Genomic DNA, 25,311 nt, shown 5'->3' on the forward strand with positions numbered 1-25,311 from the left:
CAGATGCACCAGCCGTGTGCGCGTGGGATGGTGAGATGACCTACAATGAGCTCAATAATGCTGCAAATAAGCTCGCCCATCGCATTGTGAATGCTGGCGTCAAGACTAATGACCTAGTCCACGTGTGCTTCGAGAAATCGCTTTGGTTTTTTGTCTCCATTCTGGCTATCAATAAGGCTGGCGGAGCTTGGGTTCCACTAGACCCCTCTCATCCTAAGCAACGTCTGCGCCAAATTGCTGGTCAGACTTTGGCCAAACTAGCCCTTTCTTCCCCTACCAACGCGGCGTTATGTAGAGACATTATTAGCGAGGTCATTGAAGTCAATGGCGAGCTCATAAATGAGCTTTCCGAGACATACGATGGTGTTAATGGACCTATTACCCGCGTGCCGTCTTCCAATGCTGCCTACGTTCTTTTCACCTCCGGCAGCACGGGCACGCCCAAAGGCCTCGTAATGCAGCACCAGGCTGTGTGCACAAGCCAAACAGCTATCGCTCAGAGACTTCGTCTTACTCCTGATGTTAGAATCCTTCAGTTTGCCGCCTATGTCTTTGACCTATCTATTGGTGAGATTGTTGGACCTTTAATTCACGGGGCTTGCATATGCGTGCCGTCGGAGGAGATGAGATTCAATGGCCTGAAGGAATTTATCCACGAAAAGAATATTAATTGGGCATTCCTTACACCTTCATTTGTTCGAACACTTAAGCCAGAGGATGTTCCCAGCATCGAGCTTTTACTTCTTGCCGGCGAAGCTGTTGGTAGGGATATTCTGAATATGTGGTTTGGTAAGGTGCGCCTCATCAATGGCTGGGGCCCAGCTGAAACTTGCGTGTTTTCTACTTTACACGAATGGACTTCCATTGACGAGTCTCCTTTAACCGTTGGTAAGCCTGTGGGCGGATACTGCTGGATTGTTGATGCCGAAGACCCCAGCAAGCTAGCACCAATCGGTTGTTTGGGTGAAGTCGTTCTTCAGGGACCTACCTTACTCCGTGAATATCTCGCCGATCCACAAAGAAGCAAAGAGGCAATTATTACCCCACTGCCGTCCTGGGCGCCGAAGCAAGACTCTCAACCATGGAGCCGTTTTTATAAGTCAGGTGATTTGTGTTTCTATAATCCCAACGGTACAATCGAGTTTTCATCCCGCAAGGATACGCAGGTTAAAATTCGTGGTCTCCGTGTTGAATTGGGCGAAGTTGAACACCATATTCGTCAATGTCTTGATGGTGTTCACCAAGTTGCTGTTGATGTTTTAAAATCCGAAGCAGGGACAAGCTTGGTTTCATACCTCTGCTTTAGTGATGATTCTCAACCCGGCTCATTGGAACTCAAGGCCAGCGATATTTATTTACCCTTTGACTCTGATATTCAGAGCCGCGTTACTGCCATGGTTGGTGAACTTAATGTGACACTTCCACGGTACATGATTCCTACGCTATTTATTCCTTGCAAGTTTATGCCTGTCATCACCTCCACCAAGTTGGATAGGAAGACGCTGAAGACAATGACAGCTTCGCTGAACCGTGATCAATTAGCGCAATATTCACTTATTGATAGCAAGAAGCGCAGCCCCGAGACTCAAATGGAAGCATGCCTCCAAGCTATCTGGGCTGAAATCCTCAATCTCCCTATCGAGTCTATCGGTCGTGATGATAGCTTCTTCCAGATTGGCGGCGATTCTATTACTGCGATCTACCTAGTATCAAAGGCGCGTGAAGTGGGGGTATCACTTCTCGTCAAAGACGTCTTCGTTGACTCTCGTCTACTTGCGGTGGCTTCCAAAGCGGTCTTTTGTGACGCTGCTCAGCAGAAACCGGAGTCTGTTGCGCCTTTTAGCCTCTTAAACGAGCAAATTCGTGCTCTGGTGCTTGGCGGCGAGGTTCGCAAACTGTGTGGCCTTGGCGACGACCAAACTATTGAAGATGCTTATCCTTGCACTTCACTACAAGAGGGCCTGATGGCATTAACAGTCAAGCAGCCTGGGTCTTATGTTGCCAAGTACGTTTACAAGCTTGCTCCATTCGTCGATGTTGAAAGATTAAGAGCTGCATGGAACCGCACCATGGAACTGTGCGGTAACATGCGAACGAGAATTGTCTTGTTAAACGGCACACCCATCCAATTACTCCTTAAGGAAGATGGCCAGTGGCAGTCATTGAAGAATGAAACTCTGGCCTCAGTCACCAATTCTTCGAGGGATGTTCTGATGGGTTATGGAACTCCTCTTTGCTGGTATGGTATTCTGGAAGATAACAATGACAGATATCTGGTGTGGTCAGCCCATCACTCCATCTACGACGGCTGGGTAATGCGCATCCTGCTTACTACCCTATACACTGTTTATCATGGCGCTGAGGTTACAACGCTACAACCGTACTCTGGCTTCATCAAGTATAGTATAGAATTGGATAGCACTGCTTCTGCCAATTTCTGGCGGGAGCAATTATCTGGCTCTCAGAGGGCTGCTTTCCCGGCTCGTCAGCCACTTACTAGCTCACCATCATCAACGCAAGTGTTCAAATCCACTATTAAACTTGGACAGCCCAGCCAAACTATGGTTACGAGAGCTTCTATCCTAAGGGCCGCCTGGGCCATTGTTCTTGCCCGTTACAGTAACACAGAAGATGTGAGCTTCGGAACGACCGTATCAGGACGCCATGCTCCCGTAGCTGGGCTCGAAACTATGCCAGGTCCTATGATTGCAACAGTTCCTATCCGCATTCGTATGGATCGTGCTATTACCAAGTCTGGGTTCTTAGAAAGAGTTCAGAACCAGGCTCATGAGATGGTTCCTTATGAACAATTCGGTCTTCATAACATCTCTAAGCTCAGCCAAGATGCCAAGGATGCCTGTGACTTTTCGAGTCTGCTCGTTATTCAGCCTCCTGCACAGAACATCTCAGAGGACGAACTAGCATCCAATATCTTGGTCTACGGCAGTGAAGAGCAGGGCCGTACAGATGATGCTATGCAGAATTACTTCAACTATCCCCTTGTGATTATTATGAACACCTTTACTGACCACATCCTGCAACGCTTCTTCTTTGATTCCAATGTCCTGAGCGAGTCTCGTGTGTCTGCTTTATCGCAGCATATTAGTCACGTTGTAGAGCAGCTGTTAGATGATGGCGATGACATCCTTGGTAACATTGATCTTGTCGGAGAATGGGATGTCCAGCACGCTTTGGAGTCTACTCGACTTAAGCCATCTACAGAGGCTTGTACGCATTGGCTTATCCATGATCGTATCAAAGCACAGCCCAATGACCCCGCGATTTCTTCCTGGGATGGTAATCTCACCTACGCCGAGCTAGGTACTCTTGCAAATCGTCTAGCCTGGAAACTTCAAGACCTTGGAGTCGGGCCCGAATCTCTCATTCCACTATGCTTCCCTAAATCTACCTGGGCTGTCGTTGCGATGGTTGCCGTGGAAATGGCCGGTGGTGCATTTGTTCCTCTTGATCCTAACGCACCGGCTGCTCGTCTTCAAAGCCTTATTGAGGATACTAAATCAACTTTGGCAATTGCAAGCCCATCATGTCAAGCTACCATCCGTGATATTGGTATCGATGTATTCGTTGTCGACGAGGCTCTATTACTTGAACTTTCTGACCCCATAGCGCCGATTACGTCTTCAGTACAGCCGGATAATGCAAGTGTCATCCTCTTCACATCAGGATCAACTGGCAAGCCTAAGGGCATGGTGATTCAACATAATAGCCTGTGTTCATCTGGAAATGCTTATGGCACAGATCTTAATATCGGGCCGGGCACACGAGTATTTCAATTTTCTGCTTATACATTCGATGTCGGTGTGCTTGACTGTCTTGTCTCTCTCATGCGCGGCGCAACTATTTGCATTCCATCCGACCATGCACGCCTTAATGACTTAGCCGGCGCTATGAATGCCACAAAGGCAAACTGGGTGTTCCTTACACCTACCGTTGCAGATCTTCTTTCGCCAACTGACGTCCCATATCTCGAGGTTCTCTGCTTGGGTGGCGAAGCTATCAGTAAGAAATGTGCAGAGCGCTGGATCAATCACACTGAAGTACACGGTCTATATGGTCCTGCCGAAGCATCTATATGTGCCTGGAACCCTGCCGTCGGTAGATCTGGCCTCTCAACTAATATCGGAAGACCTACGTCCTCAGCTTTCTGGGTAGTGGAGCCTAGTAACAATAAGCGACTTGTTCCTGTCGGATGCATTGGAGAGCTTCTTATTGAAGGCCCTATGCTTGCTCGAGGATACATCAATGCTAACGCCGAGAGTGCTTCGAACTGGATGGAAAATGTGGATTGGCTTCCGGGTCCTGATATCAAGAGGGTCTATAAGACCGGCGATTTGGTTCGCCGTAATGCTGATGGCACTTTCGATTTCATCGGCCGAAAAGACACGCAAGTTAAACTCCATGGTCAGCGCGTTGAGCTTGGCGAAATTGAGACTCGAGTTCACGAGTTCCTCCCAACAGATGTAGCTGCCATAGTTGCTGTTGTTAAAGATGGTCATGGTCACGACGGCTTGCTTGCTTTCCTCTGGTACACTGAAGGTGCCACTGCCTCTAAGTCTACTACCAGTTTGGTGGAGACTATCACTGATGAAGCTCGTGCTATGATTTCTCATATTGACTCTTCACTGAGCATGATATTGCCGTCATACATGATTCCATCATCTTATCTAGTGTTTAATGGTAAGCCTGAGCAGACGGTGAATGGCAAGGTCAATCGTCGTGCATTGCTTGCTCATGCTCAGAACTTATCTACACAGGATCGTTTGCGCTTTGCACCCAACATCAGTAAGAATGAACCACCAACAACACCCATGGAATTCAAGCTTAGAGATCTTTGGGCTCAAGTACTCCATATTGATGTTGAATCCATTGGTAAAAATGATAGCTTTTTGCGCATTGGGGGTGACTCCATCAGTGCAATTCAGCTAGTTTCTCTGGCTCAGCAGAATAACATTGGTCTAACGGTGGCTACTATCTTTAACGATCCTCGCCTATCTCAGATGGCTGAGGCTGCTAATGTTGATGAAATTATGCCAACCTATGAGAATAAGCCTTTTAGCCTGATTCCTGCATCTACCATGGATGCTGTTCTTACCGAAGTGCGATGCCAGTGCGATCTCTCTGAGTCTGCGATTATCGAGGATGCTTATCCATGCACGCGTCTTCAAGAAGGTCTAATGGTGTTAGCAGTCAAGCAACCAGGTTCATACGTTGCCAAGCATGTATACCGCCTAGTAACTGGAACCGACATGGAACGTTTTAAGCAATCTTGGGATCAAACTGTGGAGGCTTGTGCAGCCCTTAGAACGCGATTTGTTCTTGTTGATGGCAACGTTTTCCAGGCAGTTATTAAAGATTCAGTCAGCTGGAAGTTTTCATCCGACCTCCGTTCGTTTACAATGTCCACAGAAAACTCTCAAATGGGTTACGGTACTCCTCTTTGTCGATATGCAATTATTGAACAGGGTAGCGAAAAATATTTTGCTTGGAACATCCACCACGCTATTTTCGATGGATGGACTTTACCATTAATAATGGGCACTCTCCATGCCTTCTACCGAGGCACTGATATTCCTTCACTCCTCCCATATTCTGGATTCGTGAAATACGTGGCGAATCTGGATTATACCGCTTCTAGCGAGTACTGGTCTCAGCAATTAGATGGCGCTAAGAAGGCAGCATTTCCTCCAGGAAATGGAACGGCGAAAGCCAACAAATCGGAGACATCAACTCGCGTCATGCACAGCGCGATTCAATTCCCTCGGTCTACCAATACCTCAGTCACAAAAGCCTCAATTCTTCGAGCGGCATGGGCCATTGTGCTTGCACAATATAATGATTGTGATGATGTCTGCTTTGGAACTACGGTTTCTGGCCGCCACGCCCCAGTTCCCGGTCTCGAACGAATGCCTGGTCTTGTAGTCGCGACTGTTCCCGTTCACGTCAAACTGGACCAGAATCAATCTTTAAGCAGCTTTTTAGAGGGAATTCAATCACAGGCCTCTGAAATGGTTGCTTACGAACAATTTGGCATCCAGAATATTTCTAAATTAAATGCTCAAGCCAAGGAGGCTTGTGACTTCACCAGTTTATTAGTTGTGCAACCCACCCAACACATCTCCTCAACGGGAAGTGGGGAAGAAGAGACCCTATTAACTGCTACAATAACCGATGACATTCGTTCCGATGAATTGCTGGATAATTATTTTAATTATCCCCTGGTTTTGCAGTGCCATCTACTTGATGATTGTGTCAACCTCGTCTTCATATATGATGATGGCCTTATTGCTGAGCACCAGCTTATTAGTCTTTCTCATCAGTTTGAACATATCACTACTCAATTACTTGCTCAGGACGATAGCCCTCTATCCACAATCTCAATGGCAAGCGAATGGGATCTTGAATTCGCGTGTGCTTCAAACAAAATTGAGCCCGCCATTGTAGAAGACTGCATTCACAATCTGATTGAGCAGCAAGCTCTACTTAACCCAGATGCACCAGCTATTAACGCATGGGATGCCGATTTCACTTATGCTGAATTAGACCGCGCCGCCAATAGATTGGCAAACTACCTTATTCAGTCTTTAGGCGTAAAAGTGGGTGATTTTATTCATGTGTGCTTTGAGAAATCAGCTTGGCATGTAGTATCTGTTCTTGCGATCAACAAAGCAGGCGCAGCCTGGATACCGCTCGATCCATCACATCCTACTGAACGCCACCAGCAAGTTGTTAATCAAACTAGCTCCGTGTTAGCACTCACTTCAGTAGCCAATGTTTCCAAGTGCATTGATCTAGTAGCTAATGTTTTGGAGGTAACACGAGAGCTCGATGACAGACTTATCGCTGATGTACAATTCAACGACACGAAACCAGCCACTAGTGTTACTCCTCAGGATATTGCTTATATCCTCTTCACATCTGGGTCTACTGGTATCCCCAAGGGCGTCATCATGGAGCATGTGGCCCTCTGTAGCAGTCAGACCTCTGCCAGTAAAAGAATTGGCTATGGCTCTAGCGTCCGAATGCTTCAATTTGCCTCTTTCGTCTTTGACGCATGCATAGCAGAAATATTCACGCCGTTAATCTCAGGCGCTTGCGTCTGCATCCCGTCTTGGGAGACACAGATGAGTTCTCTTGCAAGTTATATTCGCAAGGCGAACGTGAACTGGGCATTGTTGACTCCGTCATTCGCTCGTACTATTAATCCGGCAGAAGTTCCTTGTTTAGAGCTTTTGATGCTTGGTGGCGAGGCTGTTAGTCGCGATGTCTTCGAGCTTTGGTTTGGCAAGCTTCGTCTGTTCAATGCATGGGGTCCTACTGAAAGTTGCGTCTTTGGCGCATTGCATGAGTGGAAGTCCATTCATGAATCCCAGTTAACAGTTGGTCAGCCACTTGGTGGCTACTGCTGGCTTGTTGACCCTAAAAATCCACAGAAGTTAGCACCCACAGGCACATTGGGCGAGGTTGTTATTCAGGGACCTAATTTATTCCGCGAGTACTTGTCTGATAAGGAGAAGACAGCCTCCTCCACTGTCGCCTCCCTGCCGCAATGGGCGCCTAATCAACATTCTCGCTACTACAACCGATTTTATAAGACTGGGGATTTGGCGATGTATAATTCCGATGGGACTCTTCAATATTATAGCCGCAAGGACACACAGGTCAAAATCCGTGGCCTTCGCGTGGAATTGGGCGAAATTGAGTACCATATTCGTCAGAGCCTTAATGGTGTCCAGCAAGTTGCTGTTGATGTATTCAAGACCGAGGCTGGCTCCAATCTTATTTCGTTCATTTGCTTCAACAACGACACGCTTCCTGCTAGCGCCACTGGTGATATCACTTGTGAGGATATCCTCTTGTCACTTACAGCCGAACTGAAAAATAGTATCAATGATCTACAAGGCCGTCTTAATGTTGCCTTACCTAGTTATATGATTCCTACACTGTTCGTTCCCTGCAAAGCTATGCCACTTGTTACTTCCGGTAAACTTGATAGGAAGCTTCTACTGAAATTCACTGCGTCTCTAACTAAAGCTCACCTTGAGAAATACGCGCTCTCTGATGGTGAAAAGAGACAACCAGAGACCGAAATGGAATACCGTATGCGTGAGCTTTGGGCTTCTCTCTTGAATATGCCTCTCACCTCTATTGGTCGCGACGATAACTTTTTGAGAATTGGTGGTGACTCTATAACTGCAATTCGACTCATTACCAAAGCGCGTGATCATGGCATTTCCCTTAGTATAAATGATATATTTAGCGATTCCCGACTCCTTGCTGTTGCAGCTAAAGCTACCATTGGAGGAGGCCAGTCTGGAGAGATGATCGCCATTCAGCCATTTAGTCTTCTTGATCAAGACCGCAAAAGCATGGTTTTTGGCAGTTCTTCTGGCCTCCTACTGCCGCCCGGCCTGGAGATCGAGGATGCCTTTCCCTGTTCCAAGCTCCAGGAAGGTTTCATGGCTTTAGCAGTGAAGCAGCCTGGATCTTATATAGCTAAATATCATTACCGCTTGCCGGCACATGTCGATGTTGTTAGATTCAAGCATGCCTGGGAGCTAACCGTTGAACGGTGTGCTAATATGCGCACTCGTATAATCAGCGTTGGTGGTACGACAATTCAAACGGTCATCAAGAACGATGTGTTTTGGGAAGACACCCAGGGCATGACCCTTATGTCCTGTCTTCGTGCTCCCCAGATGACAGAAATGAGCTATGGTTCTCGTCTTTGTCGATATGCCTTAATCGAAGAGAAGGGTCAAGATGTTCAATTTGTGTGGAGCATTCATCACGCTGTCTTCGATGGCTGGTCAACACCTATCATTCTCAGTACTTTACACAGTGCCTACAGGGACATCGAGCTACCCAAGATCGAGAACTATGCCAGATTCATTAAGTATACGATGGGTATCAACCACCAGGAGGCCAGCGAGTACTGGACGAGAGAGCTCCATGATGTCAAGAAAGCAACCTTCCCATCGTCTGTCTCCACTGGGGTGGCTGAGAAGGGGGATGTTACACGCTTCATGGAAACTCGAATTGATCTGCCACAGAACACCATGGGGGTCACTAAAGCCACTATCCTTCGCGCAGCATGGGCAGTAGTTCTTGCGCGGTACTGTGATACTGATGATGTCTGCTTCGGCACAACAATCTCGGGTAGGCAGGCCCCTGTTCCTGGGCTGACGGAGATGCCTGGTCCAGTTATCGCCACTGTGCCTATTCGAGTTCGTTTGGATCAACAACAATCTGTGGATCACTTTCTTCAAGGTATTCAAGATCAAGCTACTAAAATGGTTGCCTATGAACAATTCGGTCTTCAAAACATAGGCAAATTAAGTGCTGACGCTAAAGATGCCTGTGATTTTTCATCGCTTCTTGTCATTCAGCCTTTGCAAACTATAATGTACAATGATGGCAACGAAGATATCTTGTTGGCTGCATCAGACTCAGCTGGCGAGACTAAAGAAGAATCGATGCAAAATTATTTCTCTTATCCGCTGGTTATTCAAGGGCACTTGCATGATGATTTTATCAATCTTGTATTGATTTATAATTCCCTTGTTCTGCCTGAAGCACAGCTTCTGGCGCTTTCGCAGCAGTTCAAGAATACTGTTCAACAGCTTGTCTCCCGACCTCAGTTGAGCCTTGAGTCTCTATCTATTACTTCAGGCTGGGACGTCGAACAATCTCTCAAATTCAACTCCGAAGTTCCTGACATTATCGACTCATGTGTTCATGTACTTATTGAGGCGCAAGCCATAAGCCGCCCCAATGCTATCGCAATTAACGCTTGGGATGCCAAATTCACATATGCTGAATTCAACCGCGCTGCTAATCGACTCGCCAATCATCTTGTGGCTACTTGCAACCTTGGTGTTGGAGACTTAGTTCATGTGTGCTTCGAAAAGTCAGCATGGTTCTTTGTGTCTATTCTAGCCATTAACAAATCCGGTGCTGCTTGGGCTCCTCTAGATCCCTCTCACCCAGAACAGCGGCTTCGGCAAGTCGTATCCCAAACATGTGCTAAAATCGCACTGGCCTCAACTGAGAATAGCACTCTATGTGCTAGCTTAGTCGAGTCTATTATCACTGTCAACTCAGATCTCGATCTACAACTGTCCAAGGTTGAAGAGTATAGCCAGAAAGGTCCAGTGACTACTGTGTCTCCGGATAGTCCTGTTTATGTACTTTTTACTTCTGGATCAACTGGAACACCAAAAGGGTTAGTTATGCAGCACAGATCTGTGTGCACGTCACAAACCGCTATTGCCAAGAAGCTTAGCCTGCACTCAGATGTACGCATGTTGCAATTTGCTGCCTTTGTATTCGACCTTTCCATTGGTGAGATTATTGCGCCATTGATTACAGGTGCATGCTTGTGTATACCGTCAGAAAACACTAGGATGAATGGGCTTGTGCAGTTTATTCGAGAAATGGACGTTAATTGGGCCTTCTTTACACCTTCATTTATCCGTACGCTTAACCCATCCGAGGTTCCAAGCCTTGAGCTTATTCTATTAGCGGGTGAGGCCGTCCCTCGAGATGTTCTTACCACTTGGTTTGGTAAAGTCCGCTTAATCAACGGGTGGGGGCCGGCCGAGACCTGTGTGTTCTCAACCCTTCATGAGTGGCAGTCAATTAACGAGTCACCTCTCACAATTGGAAAACCCGTCGGTGGCTTCTGTTGGATTGTTGAGCCAGATCATCCTGATCGACTAGCCCCCGTTGGAACACTAGGAGAAGTCGTTATTCAAGGGCCGACCTTGCTACTGGAGTATCTTGCAGATCCTGAAAGAACTCAAGCTTCTGTTCTAGATAATCTTCCTCAATGGGCTCTTCATTCTCGTCCTGATTCCAAGCACTGGAACAGGTTTTACAAGTCTGGAGATCTTTGCTATTATAACCAAAACGGTACAATTGAATTTTCCACTCGTAAAGATACACAAATTAAGATACGCGGTCTCCGTGTGGAGTTGGGAGAAGTTCAGCATCACGTCCAACAAGCACTTACTGGAGCACGACAAGTCGCTATTGATGTATACAAAGGCGAAAATGGCACCAATCTCATCGCATACTTTTGCCTTAGTGATGAAACTCGAACAGCCGGTTTAAGCGATGCCACTTCTGCGGGGCCATTCCTACCGCTTGATGAAGATTTACAGTCCCATCTAGCAACTGTGATTAGCAAACTCAGGATTTCCCTGCCGCGTTATATGATACCCACGATGTTCATCCTCTGCAGTTATATGCCATTCATTACCTCAACAAAGCTTGATCGCAATCAATTGAAGAAGCTCACTAGCTGCCTAAATAAGGATCAAATCGCACAATATTCTCTCATCAGCAGCAAGAAGCGGTTGCCAGAAACTCCCATGGAGGTCTTCTTGCAAAAGCTTTGGTCCGAACTGCTTGGAGTTTCTATTGAGTCTATTGGTTGTGACGATAGCTTCCTCGGCCTGGGCGGTGATTCCATTACTGCCATTCATATGGTCAGCGCTGCTCGCGAATCGGGCATTACGCTTACTGTCAAAGAAATATTTGATGACCCTCGCTTATCCGCCGTTGCCAGCAAATCTCGTGATATTGGAAAAGATGAACAAGCGTCTAGCTTCGATGCCTCTCCATTCTGCTTGCTAGATGCTTCCACACAACAGCTGGCTCTTAGTGACGAAGTGAGAAGCCTTTGCAGTTTGACCGTTGACGAGGAGGTGGAGGATGCGTATCCGACAACTATGTTCCAAGAGGGATTAATGGCTCTTTCTGTAAAACAGCCGGGCTCGTATATTGCCAAATACGCTTATCGGCTGTCAGATGACGTTGATATTGGTCGCTTCAAAGCAGCCTGGGAACAAACTGTTGCCTTGTGTCCCACTCTGCGCACCAGGATTGTTTTACTTGATGGCAAATGCACTCAAATAGTCATTAAAGAGACCCACGGCGAGTGGCATCAGGGTCATCTGAATGTACGCGCCGCTAGCCAAGCTATCCGAAATGCTGAAATGACCTATGGCTCTCGCCTTTCTCAGTCGGCTTTAGTAAGCGACGATGATGGAAACAACTACTTCCTCTGGACAGTGCATCACGCTGTTCATGATGGTTGGACCGTTCGTCTCGTTATGACTACTTTCCAGAACGCATATCATAATCTGGAAATGCCGCCTTTGAAGCCATATTCTGCTTTCATACACTATCTTACAGGCACAAAGAATGAAGATTCTGCCAATTACTGGAAGCAGCAGCTCCAAGGTGCTAGAAAGGCTTCTTATCCTTCTACTGCGCCTGCCTCTGCACCCAAAGGTGCTACTCGGCAAATCAACAAGACTATCCAAGTTCCTGCTTCAGCCGACCCTACTATAACAAAGGCTACTATTATGCGTGCCACTTGGGCAATTTTGCTCGCTCGGTATTGTGATACTGACGATATCACTTTCGGTACATCAATTTCTGGTAGACAAGCTCCGGTTTCAGGTCTCATGGATATGCCGGGTCCTGTAGTCGCCACTGTTCCTGTGCGTGTACGTCTGGATCAGAAACAGACGATAAGCAAATATCTCCAGGCAATCCAAAATCAGGCTCATGAGATGGTTCCATACGAGCAATATGGCTTGTCAAATATTGGAAAGATCAGTGCCGACATCAAAGAAGCGTGCGATTTCACGAGCTTGCTGGTTGTACAGCCTAGAACACACCTGGATTCACGCAGCAAATCTATGTCTGCTGAGACTGAAGCTTCATCAAGCGCTCTTCTCCTACCCACTTGTATTGAAGGTAACTCAGTTGAGGAATCTATGCAAGGATATTTCTCTTATCCCCTTGTTATCCAGGGCCATCTATTTAGCGATTTCATTGAGCTATTTATCACTTATGACTCTTCTGCAGTCTCTGAGCCAGCGATGGAAGCCATGTGCCATCAATTCAATCATGTGGCTTCTCAGCTCTTTGAGGGCAAAAACCTTACCCTAGGAGATCTGACAGTCGCTTCCGATTGGGATCTTCAACGTGTCATTGAATTTAACCAAGAGATCCCCGAATTTATGGACACTTGCGTCCATCATCTCATTGAAGCACATGCCAAAGAAGCTCCTACTTCACCAGCCATATGCGCATGGGATGGTGTAATGACTTACGGACAACTTAACGAAATGGCAAATATTCTAGCTCATCACCTGATTGCTCACTATAGCGTCCAAGTCGAAGACCTCATCCACGTCTGCTTCGAAAAATCAGTTTGGTACTGGGTATCTGTTCTTGCTATCAGCAAAGCCGGTGCTGTATGGGTCCCTCTTGATCCATCTCATCCCGAGCAGCGTATTCGTCAAGTCACCTCGCAAACCCATTCGAAGCTGGCGCTCGTGTCTGACACTACGAGGCATTTAGTCTCTGATATTGTTGATCAAGTGCTCGAGGTCTCTCCAGCTTTATATGAACGGCTTAATTCTCCCCTGGGTACAGAAGATCCGCAGGTTCCCGTCTCGTCTCACAATGCTGTCTACGTGTTGTTCACCTCTGGTTCCACAGGTACGCCTAAGGGTCTGGTTCAGACACATGGCGGTGTTTCATCCACTCTGTCTGCTATTAGGAATAGGATGGGCATAGACTCAAACAACCGGACCCTCCAATTTGCTTCATACGTGTTCGATATGTCTATTGGTGAAGGAATTCTGCATCTCATTTCTGGTGCTTGTATCTTCATTCCCTCTGAGGACACTAGAATGAATGGACTAACGGAATTCATCAACGAGCATAAAATCAACTCGCTCTGGCTAACGCCATCCTTTGTGCGAACTATAAGTCCAGAACAGGTCCCTTCAGTTGACTTCTTGCTGCTGGCCGGTGAAGCTGTTACCCGTGATGTTCTTACCACGTGGTGTGGTAGTGTTCGTCTATTTAACGGCTGGGGTCCCGCCGAGACTTGCGTTTTCAGCTCTCTGCATGAGTTTACATCTATTGAAGAATCTCCATTAACAATCGGTCGCCCTATTGGAGGTCATTGTTGGATTGTGGACCCTGAAAATCCTTACAAGCTCGCTCCTATTGGTACTCTAGGTGAAGTTGTGATCCAAAGCCCAGCAATCTTGCGAGAATATCTCGATGACGTCGAGCGTACCAAGGCCTCCACAATCTATGACTTACCCGCCTGGGCACCCCGTCGCGACGAGCCTCACTGGTCTCGCTTCTTTAAATCTGGGGATCTGGCTTTGTACAATCCCGACGGTACTCTCGAGTTCTCTAGTAGAAAAGATACCCAAGTCAAGATTCGTGGTCTTCGTGTGGAATTGGGAGAGATTGAGTATCACGTACGTAGCAATCTTGAAAGCGCCCGTCAAGTTGCTGTTGACGTTTTCAAGACCGATGCCGGTACGAGACTCGTAGTTTATTTCTGCTTCTCGGATGAAATACCTACTATAAGCATTTCTCAATCGGATGAAAATATCTTCCTTCCTATATCCGAAGAGCTTCGAAAGCAGCTTGCTGACATGGTCAGCCAGCTCAGCATTTCGCTGCCTCGGTACATGGTGCCTTCACTTTTCGTCCCCTGTCGCTACATGCCATTTATCACCTCTACTAAGCTTGATAGAAATAAGCTGAAGAAACTCATTTCTGAACTTAGCCAAGAAGACTACAATACTTACTCTTTGAGTAGCGGCAGCAAGCGTATGCCTGACACCGAAATGGAGAGGCGTATGCAAGAGCTTTGGTCTGTCGTCCTACATAGGCCTATATCCGATATTGGCTGCGATGATAGCTTCTTACAAATTGGCGGTGATTCTATTGCTGCCATCCAGCTCGTTACTAATGCTCGTGATGCCGGCATTTCAATCTCTGTTAAAGACATCTTCAAGGATCCTCGCCTTTCGAAACTTGCTCTAGTAGCGACTCTCTCTAGCGGCAAAGGCCCATCAATTATTACGCCTTTTAGCTTGCTGGAAAAATCTATTACCAAGGCTCATATCATTGATGCGGTCAAAGAGCAGTGCGGTCTTACAGGAGACGATCTACTTGATGATGCCTACCCTTGCACACAGCTTCAAGAAGGACTTGTGGCTCTCGCAGTCAAGCAGCCTGGATCTTATATTGCTAAATACCTATATCAGCTGCCTGATCATGTCGAAGTCAGTAGATTCCGTGCTGCCTGGGATCGTACTGTTAAGAGCTGCGCTAATCTTCGCACGCGCATGCTTCTCGTCAATGATATCACTATTCAAGCCATCCTCAGTGATGATATCGCTTGGGATGACACTGCTGGTGTCTCACTTGAGGCATATGCTCATGCTACGCTTCATCTTGAGATGGGATATGCCCAGCGACTATGCCGCTATGCCATCATCCAAGAACAGAGCGGAACCTATTTTGCATTCAGTATCCACCACACCGTCTTCGACGGCTGGTCTCTTCCTTTGGTTATGAGTACACTATCTGCAGCTTATTATGAACTTGAGTTACCTTCTCTGCAGTCTTATTCTGTATTTGTCAAGTACACAATGGAACTTGACAAGAGCGCTGCTTCAAACTATTGGAAGACGCAGCTCCGAGATGCTAAACGTGCAACCTTCCCAGCGCCCAGCGACAAACACGGCGCGTCTCAGACACGGATCATGAATAAGACCATTGAGTTCCACAATACCAATACATCAATCACCAAGGCTTCGATTCTCCGCGGTGCTTGGGCCATTGTCCTTGCACGCTACTCAGATAGCGACGATGTATGCTTCGGTACAACAGTGTCGGGTCGTCACGCCAATATAGCCGGCCTTGAATCTATGCCTGGACTTGTGGTCGCGACTGTCCCTGTTCGTATTCGCCTTGATAAACAAAAGACTTTGATGGGATTCCTTCAAGATATCCAGACTCAGGCGTCCGACATGGTCGATTACGAGCAATTCGGTATTCAAAATATCTCTAAACTAGGCTTGGATGCTAAGGAGGCCTGTGACTTCACCTCTCTCTTGGCTATCCAGCCAGTTCAGCATATGAGCGCCGATAGTAACAATCCTAGCAATCAAGATGCTCTCATCATTCCATCAGCTTCTGCTAATGTTAAAGCCGAGGATATGCTGCAAAATTACTTTTCTTATCCCTTGGTCATCCAGTGCCATCTCTTTGACGACCACGTTAACTTAGTTCTCGTATACGATTCTGATATCCTCGAGGAGGCTCAATTAGGCGCGCTTATGCATCAATTTGACCATGTGGTCCAACAGCTCCTTGCTCAGAACGATGAACCATTGGGCGATGTGAGTGTTGCTGGTCCCTGGGATCTCCAGCAAGCTCTGCAGTTAAACAACAAACAACCCGAAATCGTCCAAACATGCTTACACGACTTGTTCGCTGAGCATGCCTTACGCGATCCCACCCACGAAGCCATTTATTCTTCTGAGGGCAGTCTTACTTATGGTGAGCTGGATCATCTCTCCGATATCCTTGCCGCATATCTCAGCTCTTTGAGTGTTGGTCCAGAAACAGTGGTACCGTACTGTTTTGAGAAATCTATGTGGGCCGTTATTGCAATTTTAGCAACTCTCAAGACAGGAGCTGCATTTATGCCTCTTGATCCATCACACCCCGTCAAGCGCCGTGCAGAACTGGTCAAAGAAGTCAAAGCTCGCGTGCTTATCGCATCTGAAAATGCTGCTACCTCGTGTGCAGGTATGGCTGAGCACATCGTTGAGCTATCACCAAGCGTGTTGGCCAAGCTCTCTGCTTCTGTTATCCCAAGAGCCTTCCCTAAAGTTGGACCTAGAAACGCTGCGTACGTGCTGTTTACTTCTGGATCAACTGGTAAGCCAAAGGGCGTAGTAATGGAACACTCCGCTCTCACAACGAGTACTATTGGTTACGGCCGCGTCTACAGTTTTAGTCCGGCATCTCGTGTGTTCCAGTTCTCCAACTATATCTTTGACGGCAGCTTGGGCGAAATACTTGCTACTTTGGCATTTGGCGGAACTGTCTGCATTCCTAACGAATCTGAACGTCTACAAGATGCGCCAGGTTTCATTCGCAAGGCTCGCATCAACACTGCCATGTTAACGCCTTCCTTTGTCCGCACATTTACACCTGATCAAGTCCCGAACCTTAAGACTTTAGTTCTTGGTGGTGAGCCGGCTGGCAAAGATATTCTTGATGCCTGGTGCGATCGTGTAAATCTTATCAATGGGTATGGACCAGCTGAAGCATGCAATTATGCCACATGGCACCCGTTCTCATCTAGCAAAGATTCACCACACATTATCGGAAAGCCATTTAACAGCTCTTGTTGGATTGTGGAGCCCAATAATCACCACTTACTCACTCCTGTAGGCTGTGTTGGTGAACTCGTCATTCAGGGCCATGTCCTTGCTCGCGGATATATCAATGACTCGGAAAGAACCAAAACCTCCTTTGTTACAGAGATTTCTTCACTATCCACACAGACTATCACTGGTCCTCAGCGTTTCTACTTGACAGGTGATTTGGTGAGATACTGTGCCGACGGTTCATTGGAATACCTCGGCCGTAAAGATTCTCAGGTCAAGCTTCGTGGTCAGCGTATCGAACTCGGGGAGATTGAGTATAATATTCAGCGCACTCTGCCCGATATTGAGCATGTGGCTGTTGATATCATCACTAGAGAATCAGGACAATCGCTTGTTGCTTTTATCTCATTTTTGGGTACCTACGACGACAACGGTGTTACCAGCTTTTCTAACAGTCTCATCCAGCCAAGTGATGCCCTTCGTACCGCTAATGCCACTCTGCTTGATAATCTTAAAGCTGTTCTTCCCGGGTTCATGATCCCTAGTCTTGTTCTGCCTATCAGAAAGATGCCTTTTATCACTTCCATGAAGCTTGATAGGAAGCAGTTGCGAACGCTGGCAAGCTCCCTGTCATCCGAGGAGCTTGCCGTATTTGCTCCTGGCAAGGCGGACAAGATTGAACCAACAACTGATATGGAATTCAAGATACGCGATCTCTGGGCTCAAATACTCAAAATCTCGCCTGATGAAATTGGCAAGAATGACAGCTTTTTGCAAATCGGAGGAGATTCCATCTCGGCTATTCATTTAATCTCATTGGCTCAAGAGAAGAATATTCTACTCACCGTTGCTTCAATATTCGCCGATCCCAGATTGTCTGCAGTTGCTCTCTCTGCTCGTCTAGGCGAGTTTAAGGATACTTACAGTACTGAGCCTTTTAGCATGATCCCACCTTCCGAGCGCAATGCTATCGTCAGCGAGATTGAGAAGCAATGCAATCTCCCCAAAAATCAGTCAATTGAAGATGCTTATCCGACTACCAAACTACAAGCAGGACTTATGTCATTAGCCGTCAAGCAGCCTGGCTCATATACCGCTAGATATGTGTACCGTATTCCTGAGCACGTCAATATTGATCGATTCAAAGCGGCTTGGAACAAGACTGTCGAGGTCTGCCACAATCTTCGCACTTCTATTGTTCTTGTTGGTTATACAACCATTCAAGCTGTCATCAAAGGCAATTTAGATTCATTATGGGAGCCAACCGCGGGTGTTTCGCTGCAATCCTATATACAGAATGCAATCCATGTCTTCAATATGGGCTATGGTACACGCCTCTGCCGCTATGCTCTCATAGAAGATGGCGGTAGCCACTACTTTGTATGCCACATGCACCACTCAGTGTATGACGGCTGGACATATCCGCTTATTATGGGCACTTTGTATGCTGCGTACGCTGGCACTGAATTGCCTCCTTTGCAGCCGTTCGCTCGCTTCGTGAAATACACGACGAGCATCAACGATAACGATGCTGCAGAGTACTGGAAACGTCAACTTTGTGATGCCCAGCGTGCTTCTTTCCCAAGGGCTGATCAATACTCTGCCACAGCTAACGGCGAAGTCGATATAACCCGGATATTGCAAAAGTCTATTGAGTTTCCACGCTTCACAAACACTTCTATTACCAAGGCCACAGTCATTAGGGCAGCCTGGTCAATTGTTTTGGCTCAATACTGTGATGTCAATGATGTTTGCTTTGGTACTACCGTCTCTGGTCGTCACGCGCCTGTTCCTGGCTTGGAGTCCATGCCTGGCCCCATGTTTGCCACTGTTCCTGTCCGCGTTCGTCTAGATAAAAAGCAGCCTATATCAAAATTTCTACAGGATATTCAAATTCAAGCCTCCGAGATGGTTGCCCATGAACAGTTTGGCCTCCAGAATATCTCTGCTTTAAATTCAGAAGCTAGGCAAGCCTGCGACTTCTCCAGTCTGCTCTCCATCCAGCCTGCTCAACGACCGACCGGTGATGAGAAAGGCATAGATAATGACGGTTCAATATTATTACCTGGTGAATCTGGCAGCTCCACCGAAGAGTCTTTGCAAAACTTTGCAAACTACCCCCTGGTTCTTCAAATCGTTGTCATGGACAGCCAAGTTGAGCTGTTGCTCATTTACAAGTCTAGCGCTATGACTGAATTCCAAGCCACGGCAATCTCTGAGCAATTTGGTTATGTCGCTAGGCAACTACTCGCTCAAGATGAGAGGATGCTTGGTGATGTGGAGGTCGCCGGCTCTTGGGATCTCCAGAAGCAACTCGAATGGAACGACAAGATCTACGGACCTGAGGACACCACTCTTCACGATCTGTTCTCGAAGCAAGCTGCCCGTAGACCTAACCATGAAGCTCTTTACAGTACTGAACAATCTATGACTTATACTGAGCTTGACAATTTGACAACTCAGCTGGCTACATACCTCTACGGCCTCGGCATCCGAGCTGGGGCCATTGTTCCCTTCTGCTTCGAGAAGTCTATGTGGGCTATCGTTGCGATGATGGGTATTCTCAAAGTCGGTGGCACTTTTATTCCACTAGACCCTTCTCACCCAGTTAGCCGACGCCAGGCTTTGATTGATGAAGTTGGCGCACAATTCATGATAGTATCGCCGACAACCGCCCCCAACTGCCAGGGCATGGTCCAAAGCACGATTGAGCTTTCGCCATCCTTGATTTCCTTCATCTCTACCCGCAATGCTACGACACAGACTGTTATAAGCTCTGATCCTAATAATGCTGCGTATATCTTGTTTACTTCTGGCTCAACTGGCAAGCCAAAGGGTGTCGTTATTGATCACAAGGCTGTCTCTGCTGTGCTCCTCAGGCAACGAGAGGCCTACGCATATAACGACGATACACGAATGCTACAATTTGCCAACTATACCTTTGATGCTTGTATTGCTGAAATCTTTACATCGCTTGCTGTGGGTGCTACAGTTTGCGTGCCCACAGAGCACGAACGATTGCACAATACCGCCGCCTTCATTCGCGAAGCTCGCGTCAATCACGGGCTGCTCACGCCTACTTTTATCAAGACTTTATCACCAGAACAAATTCCCGGAATGAAGTCTCTTCTCACTATGGGTGAAGCTCCTTCAAGAGAACTCATAGAGACTTGGGCAGGCAAGATCGACCTCCACAATTGTTATGGTCCAGCAGAAGCCTGTGTCACTTCTACCAATTACACGTATTCGCCTTCTATCAAGACTTCTGCAACCCATCTTGGCCGCAGTTTTACCCACGGCATATGGATTGTCAACGCTGATGATCATAACCGCCTAGTGCCTGTTGGCTGTGTTGGTGAGCTGTTGCTACAAGGCTCATGTTTGGCTCGCGGCTATATCAACAATGAAGAGAAGACGAGGCAATCATTTATTGAAGATGTTGATTGGTTACCATCCGGTGTCAACATTGGCGAGCGTCGTTTCTATAAGACTGGTGACTTGGTTCGCTACACCCCAGACGGCTCAATCGAGTATCTTGGCCGGAAGGATACCCAAGTTAAGATCCGTGGCCAACGTATTGAGCTGGGCGAAATCGAATATCAAATTAGGTGCGCTAACGACACCATGGAACACGCTGTTGTTGACATTTCGCGAAATGACAGCCATGAATCTCTCATTGCTTTCATCTGCTTTACGTCCCACCAGGAAACTGAGACTGCTTCTAATGAAGTAAGCTTCACAGAGCTTACCAGTGAGCTGCAAGACACATTTTCAGACATAGCTGCAAAAATTAGCTCTGTTTTGCCTGCTCACATGGTCCCTAAATACTTCATTCCTGTTGACCATATGCCGCATAATGCTTCCGGAAAACTGGATCGCAAGCTGCTTCTTGCATCTGCTGCCAAATTTACGACTGAAGAACTTTCGAGCTATCTCACTGATCAGCGCTTGCCTTTCCGTGACTGCTCCAATGACACTGAATTCTGGATCCGTAACCAGTGGGCGATTGCTCTTAACCTTCCTGGCGAGACCATCAGTGTAGACGACAATTTCTACAGCCTTGGCGGTGATTCCATCCGCATTGTTACCATCTCCAAGGCTATCGTCAGCCAATATGGCGTTTCTCTTGGGATGTCTCTTCTCAATTCGAAGCACACTACGATCGCAAACATGGCAGAACATGTCAAAAACGAGCTCAGTGGACAAGAGGGACAAGAAATAGGTCGCGTCGATATCATGGCCGAAATCTCGTCTCTTAATCGCTCAATAATGGAAACTGGTGCCCTCGATCTCGCTGCCAACCCTAAGACCGAATTACCTGATCAAGCCACCGTCTTCCTCAGCGGTGCAACGGGCTTCCTCGGCCAGGAAATTCTCAGGCAGCTGGTATGCAACAACAACATTGCTTCTGTCATCGCTCTAGTACGATGCAATTCTATTGACCACGGTCTGGATCGTATTCGCAAGACTGCCAAGATCGCTGGCTGGTGGAGTGAAGATTACGCGAACAAGATTGAGATCTGGAGGGGCGATTTAAGTAAGAAGCGCATGGATCTGACAAAGGCACAATGGGCACGCTTGGCTGGCGAGTCTACTAACAATATCGATGCCATCATTCACAATGGTGCCATTGTTAACTGGAATGCCGATTACAGCAAGATGCGTCCTGCCAATGTTGACTCTACTGTCGACCTTCTCAAAGCTGCTGTCAACTCTCCTGCCTCGCCCAAATTCCTCTTCGTCTCTGGTGGTATCAACACTGACCCTACTACGGATCGCACAGTTGTCGCGCAATACATTGGCAACTTGAACGGCTACAGCCAGACCAAGTTTGTCTGTGAAGGTGTAATCCAAGAGGTTATCAACACTCTTCCCGCTGACCAAAATCGCATTTCCACTCTCAAACCCGGCCGCATCATTGGATCTTCAGAAACTGGTGTGGCCAACGTGGACGACATGCTGTGGCGTGTTGTTTCTACTGCTGCTTCTCTCCGCGTCCATCCTTCCGAGCCAGAAAATAATTGGACCTCTGCCGTTGCTGTCGACACCGTAGCTTCCTCGGTGCTCAACCAAATATACACCAAGGAGGGTATCAAACCCTTCGTCAGCGTTCATGGAGGCGTACCCGCGACAGTATTCTGGGATCTTGTCAACAAAGAGCTTGAGGTTCCCTGCGAGCCTATTACCTTGGATGAATGGATCCACCGAGCCTTGGAGTCAATGAACCAAGTCGGTGAAGAGCATCCTCTATGGCCTGTGCAGCATTTCCTCGGTGCCATCAGCACTCCTCGTACCGCTCGAGATGCCGAAGTTGAAGATTCTGAGCTTCAGCAGCGATATTTGGCTATAAAGATGAGTATGCGATACCTAATTGAGATTGGTTTCATTCAGTCGTCTACAGAAGGATTTTCGCAGCCTCGTCGCGCAGACACTTTCCAGCGTATTCATGGCTAAGGGGCCAACGGCTTTGACATTGGAGGACGTGAGGTTTTCATATGTCTCTCTTTTCTATTTCTTTTCCTATTTCTTTTCGTCGTCTTTTTTCTTTCATCATAATTGGTGACTTACTTCAAAGTCTTACATTTTCTTTGTTTTCTTTAAACCTTCATTAGATTAGTCCTATAATCAGCACAAAAAATGTGTTTCTCTTAGATTAGTCTTCTTATTCAACCGTTCAAAGTCATCTTTTCTCATACCGTCGGCCATTGTGTGAATAAAAGTGCCAAAGAAAATTTTAACTTGTGTAGTTAATGATGGTAACATAAATGTGGCCCAGCAATGTTTATCACCTCATGAATCATGTTTCCGTATCCATTATTACTACGAAACTACGTGACAGAAACTCTTCCCAACGTAACTATTATCATTCTGTAGCTTCCAAAATCCCTTCTTCAACCACCTCAACTTTGACTTTCATGCCCCAAGGGTCATCTTTTCCTATCCAGTGTTTTTTCTTACCAACTCTTTGGATGACGTTAACATTTTCCTCCAATGCATGTTTCAGTTCTGCAGGATCGTCCTTCTTCTTCTGTATCGATATTGTTAACACTAAACCTTCCTTCTTTTTCTTCTTACCCAAATTCCATGCCCACTCGGAAGAGAACACGACCCTGGGCTTCACTGGGTCAATTTCTCCAGATGGGTATAGGCGGGTGATCATGTACCCAACCCTGCCTAGGTAAGTAGTCCACCACACTTCCTCTGGAGTAATTAGTGATCGCAATGCTTCGCGGAATTCCATCTCTCTTGGTGGTAATTCTCCTCGGTACCGAGATTCTAGCATCAAGGCGAGTCGAGCACGGTCTTGATGCGACACCCCGTGCGTCGATGACATAATTCCGACACTGGTCGAGTACAGTGCAGTCGTCGATGCCGTTTCTTTGGACATGAACATGTGCACATATATAACGTTGGCAAAAGAATCAATGACGTGCTCGCCGAATTCTTCAGGAAACCGTCTCGTCAGATTCTTGGAAGGCTTTGGGATGGCACGTTTAATCAACTCCTGGATGCTGAGGAAAGAAGGTGGCGCAAAGTTCATAGTCGCCACTTGCAACGGAGATTGTTCTCTGATGTCGGGAGGAAGAGTCCTGAATAGATACCCTTCTCGTACACCACCCTGGCAGAAGTGAGCTTCCCGGATTCCATGGGGGATAGCCTCAGCCAAGACATTGACTAGGAATGCCACTGCAGGAACCTGAGATCGCCGACGATCCGAAACTCGAAAGACATCTTTTGCCGCTTTGGCTATTGCTTTCACCGTGTCGGTATCTTCGAATTGCTCTCGGCCAACTGTATACCCATTGATGATGGAGATTGGATAGTGTTTGCCGCGAGACTGGTTGAGGTATAGCAGAAGATAACCCCAGCCTCGGAATCCACCGCCCGACAAGTAGATACGAAATCCTCCCTCCCGTTTAGCTTTATCTACCAAACTGTCGGGGATTTGTAGATGGTTATAGGCATCTCGAAAATTTTCCACCATTTCCTGGCGAAATCGAGCAACGGCTGCCTCTCCATCTTGTTTTTTCTTGCCCTTCTTCAAATCACTCAACTGTCTGCTAAGAGCTGCCGCGCCATACGGAAAGCTAAAGCTGCCCATAGGGCTGATCCTGATATGGCCCCCTTGGCTCACCATCCAGGTGATTTGCGTGCTGCCTCCTCCCAGGTCCATTACAAGGCCGGCTAAATTTCTGAACCCGCTCGCAATGCCCAGCGCCCCAATCTGGCCTTCCACCTCCTTCGGTAGCATTTCTATGGATAGGCCAGTCTTTTCTTTGACAATTTCCAAAAATTTGGCCGAATTAATAGCTTTGCGTGTGGCCTCCGTTGCAACAACATGGATGTTCTTTCGTTGGACTCCCATGTCGTTACAGACGATCAGAAAACGATTGAAGACCGTAACTATATCGTTGATTACGTCTTCTGGGATTGGAACCTGCTCTCCTGTCTCAGGATCAAACTGCGAATCATAAAGCGATATGCCAGATCGGTAGGTCAATACTGTCGGTAGGATACGCGCGAGGGGAGCCGATAAATCCGTAATTGAGAAACGAATGCCATTGCTAAGAAGAAAAAAAAACACATGTCATTCGTTAATCTGTTTGCCTTCATGCATACTCCTTTATACCCGAGATCACTCACCTTCCCATGTCCACAATCCCAACAAGCTTGTCTCTGTGTCCCTCCCATGGCGGATGAGGCCTATCTCCTTCTCCAAGAGGGATTGCAGGTATTGCGGGCGTCATGAGGGCGCCTTTTGATGCTTCGCTTATTTCATCATCCTCTTCAGAAGCTGAAATTATTCCTAGATCTTCAAAATCCGATATATCCATGATGGCTCTTGACGATGGCTTCGTTGATCAGGCCTGACAGCATCGCGTCAATTCCATGATCCACCTATTCGAGAGCTCTACTCCCTTTATAAACACAGCTGAAAAGTTGAAACTTTATTTGAGAATCTCGCCATGGCTTCAAGCCTCAGTGACGTCACATTGGAATGCTGAGTAGTGAATATTGGAATCTCCCGCAGCAACATATCAATTACGCGCAGTGG

At 47.1% G+C, this 25,311-nt stretch overlaps 2 protein-coding genes across 2 annotated transcripts; one reads left to right on the forward strand and one right to left on the reverse strand.

The window, feature by feature from the left end:
• Nucleotides 1-374: 374 nt before the first annotated feature.
• On the forward strand, nucleotides 375-23,036 carry TrAFT101_009885 (NRPS). The gene has a single exon (XM_066128786.1). It carries the CDS (start codon nucleotides 456-458, stop codon nucleotides 22,707-22,709), a length of 22,254 nt encoding a protein of 7,417 aa, XP_065984909.1. The 5' UTR covers nucleotides 375-455; the 3' UTR covers nucleotides 22,710-23,036.
• On the reverse strand, nucleotides 23,031-25,163 carry TrAFT101_009886 (uncharacterized protein). The gene is made up of 2 exons (XM_024902493.2): nucleotides 24,900-25,163; nucleotides 23,031-24,820 (listed from the first exon to the last, which is right to left on the reverse strand). Exons 1-2 carry the CDS (start codon nucleotides 25,088-25,090, stop codon nucleotides 23,119-23,121), a joined length of 1,893 nt encoding a protein of 630 aa, XP_024761181.1. The 5' UTR covers nucleotides 25,091-25,163; the 3' UTR covers nucleotides 23,031-23,118.
• Nucleotides 25,164-25,311: the final 148 nt, after the last annotated feature.

The sequence above is a fragment of the Trichoderma asperellum genome, chromosome 6, assembly GCF_020647865.1.
Source record: "Trichoderma asperellum chromosome 6, complete sequence".
Taxonomy (NCBI): Eukaryota; Fungi; Ascomycota; class Sordariomycetes; order Hypocreales; family Hypocreaceae; genus Trichoderma; species Trichoderma asperellum.

Bases quoted from the DNA above. Each gene is read 5' to 3' on its own strand.
- TrAFT101_009885 (XM_066128786.1), top strand. From the start codon at position 456: ATGCAGCACCAGGCTGTGTGCACAAGCCAAACAGCTATCGCTCAGAGA.
- TrAFT101_009886 (XM_024902493.2), bottom strand. From the start codon at position 25,090: ATGGATATATCGGATTTTGAAGATCTAGGAATAATTTCAGCTTCTGAA. The intron at 24,821-24,899 runs GTGAGTGATCTC...TTTTCTTCTTAG, and splicing joins GGGATTGTGGACATGGGAAG to CAATGGCATTCGTTTCTCAA.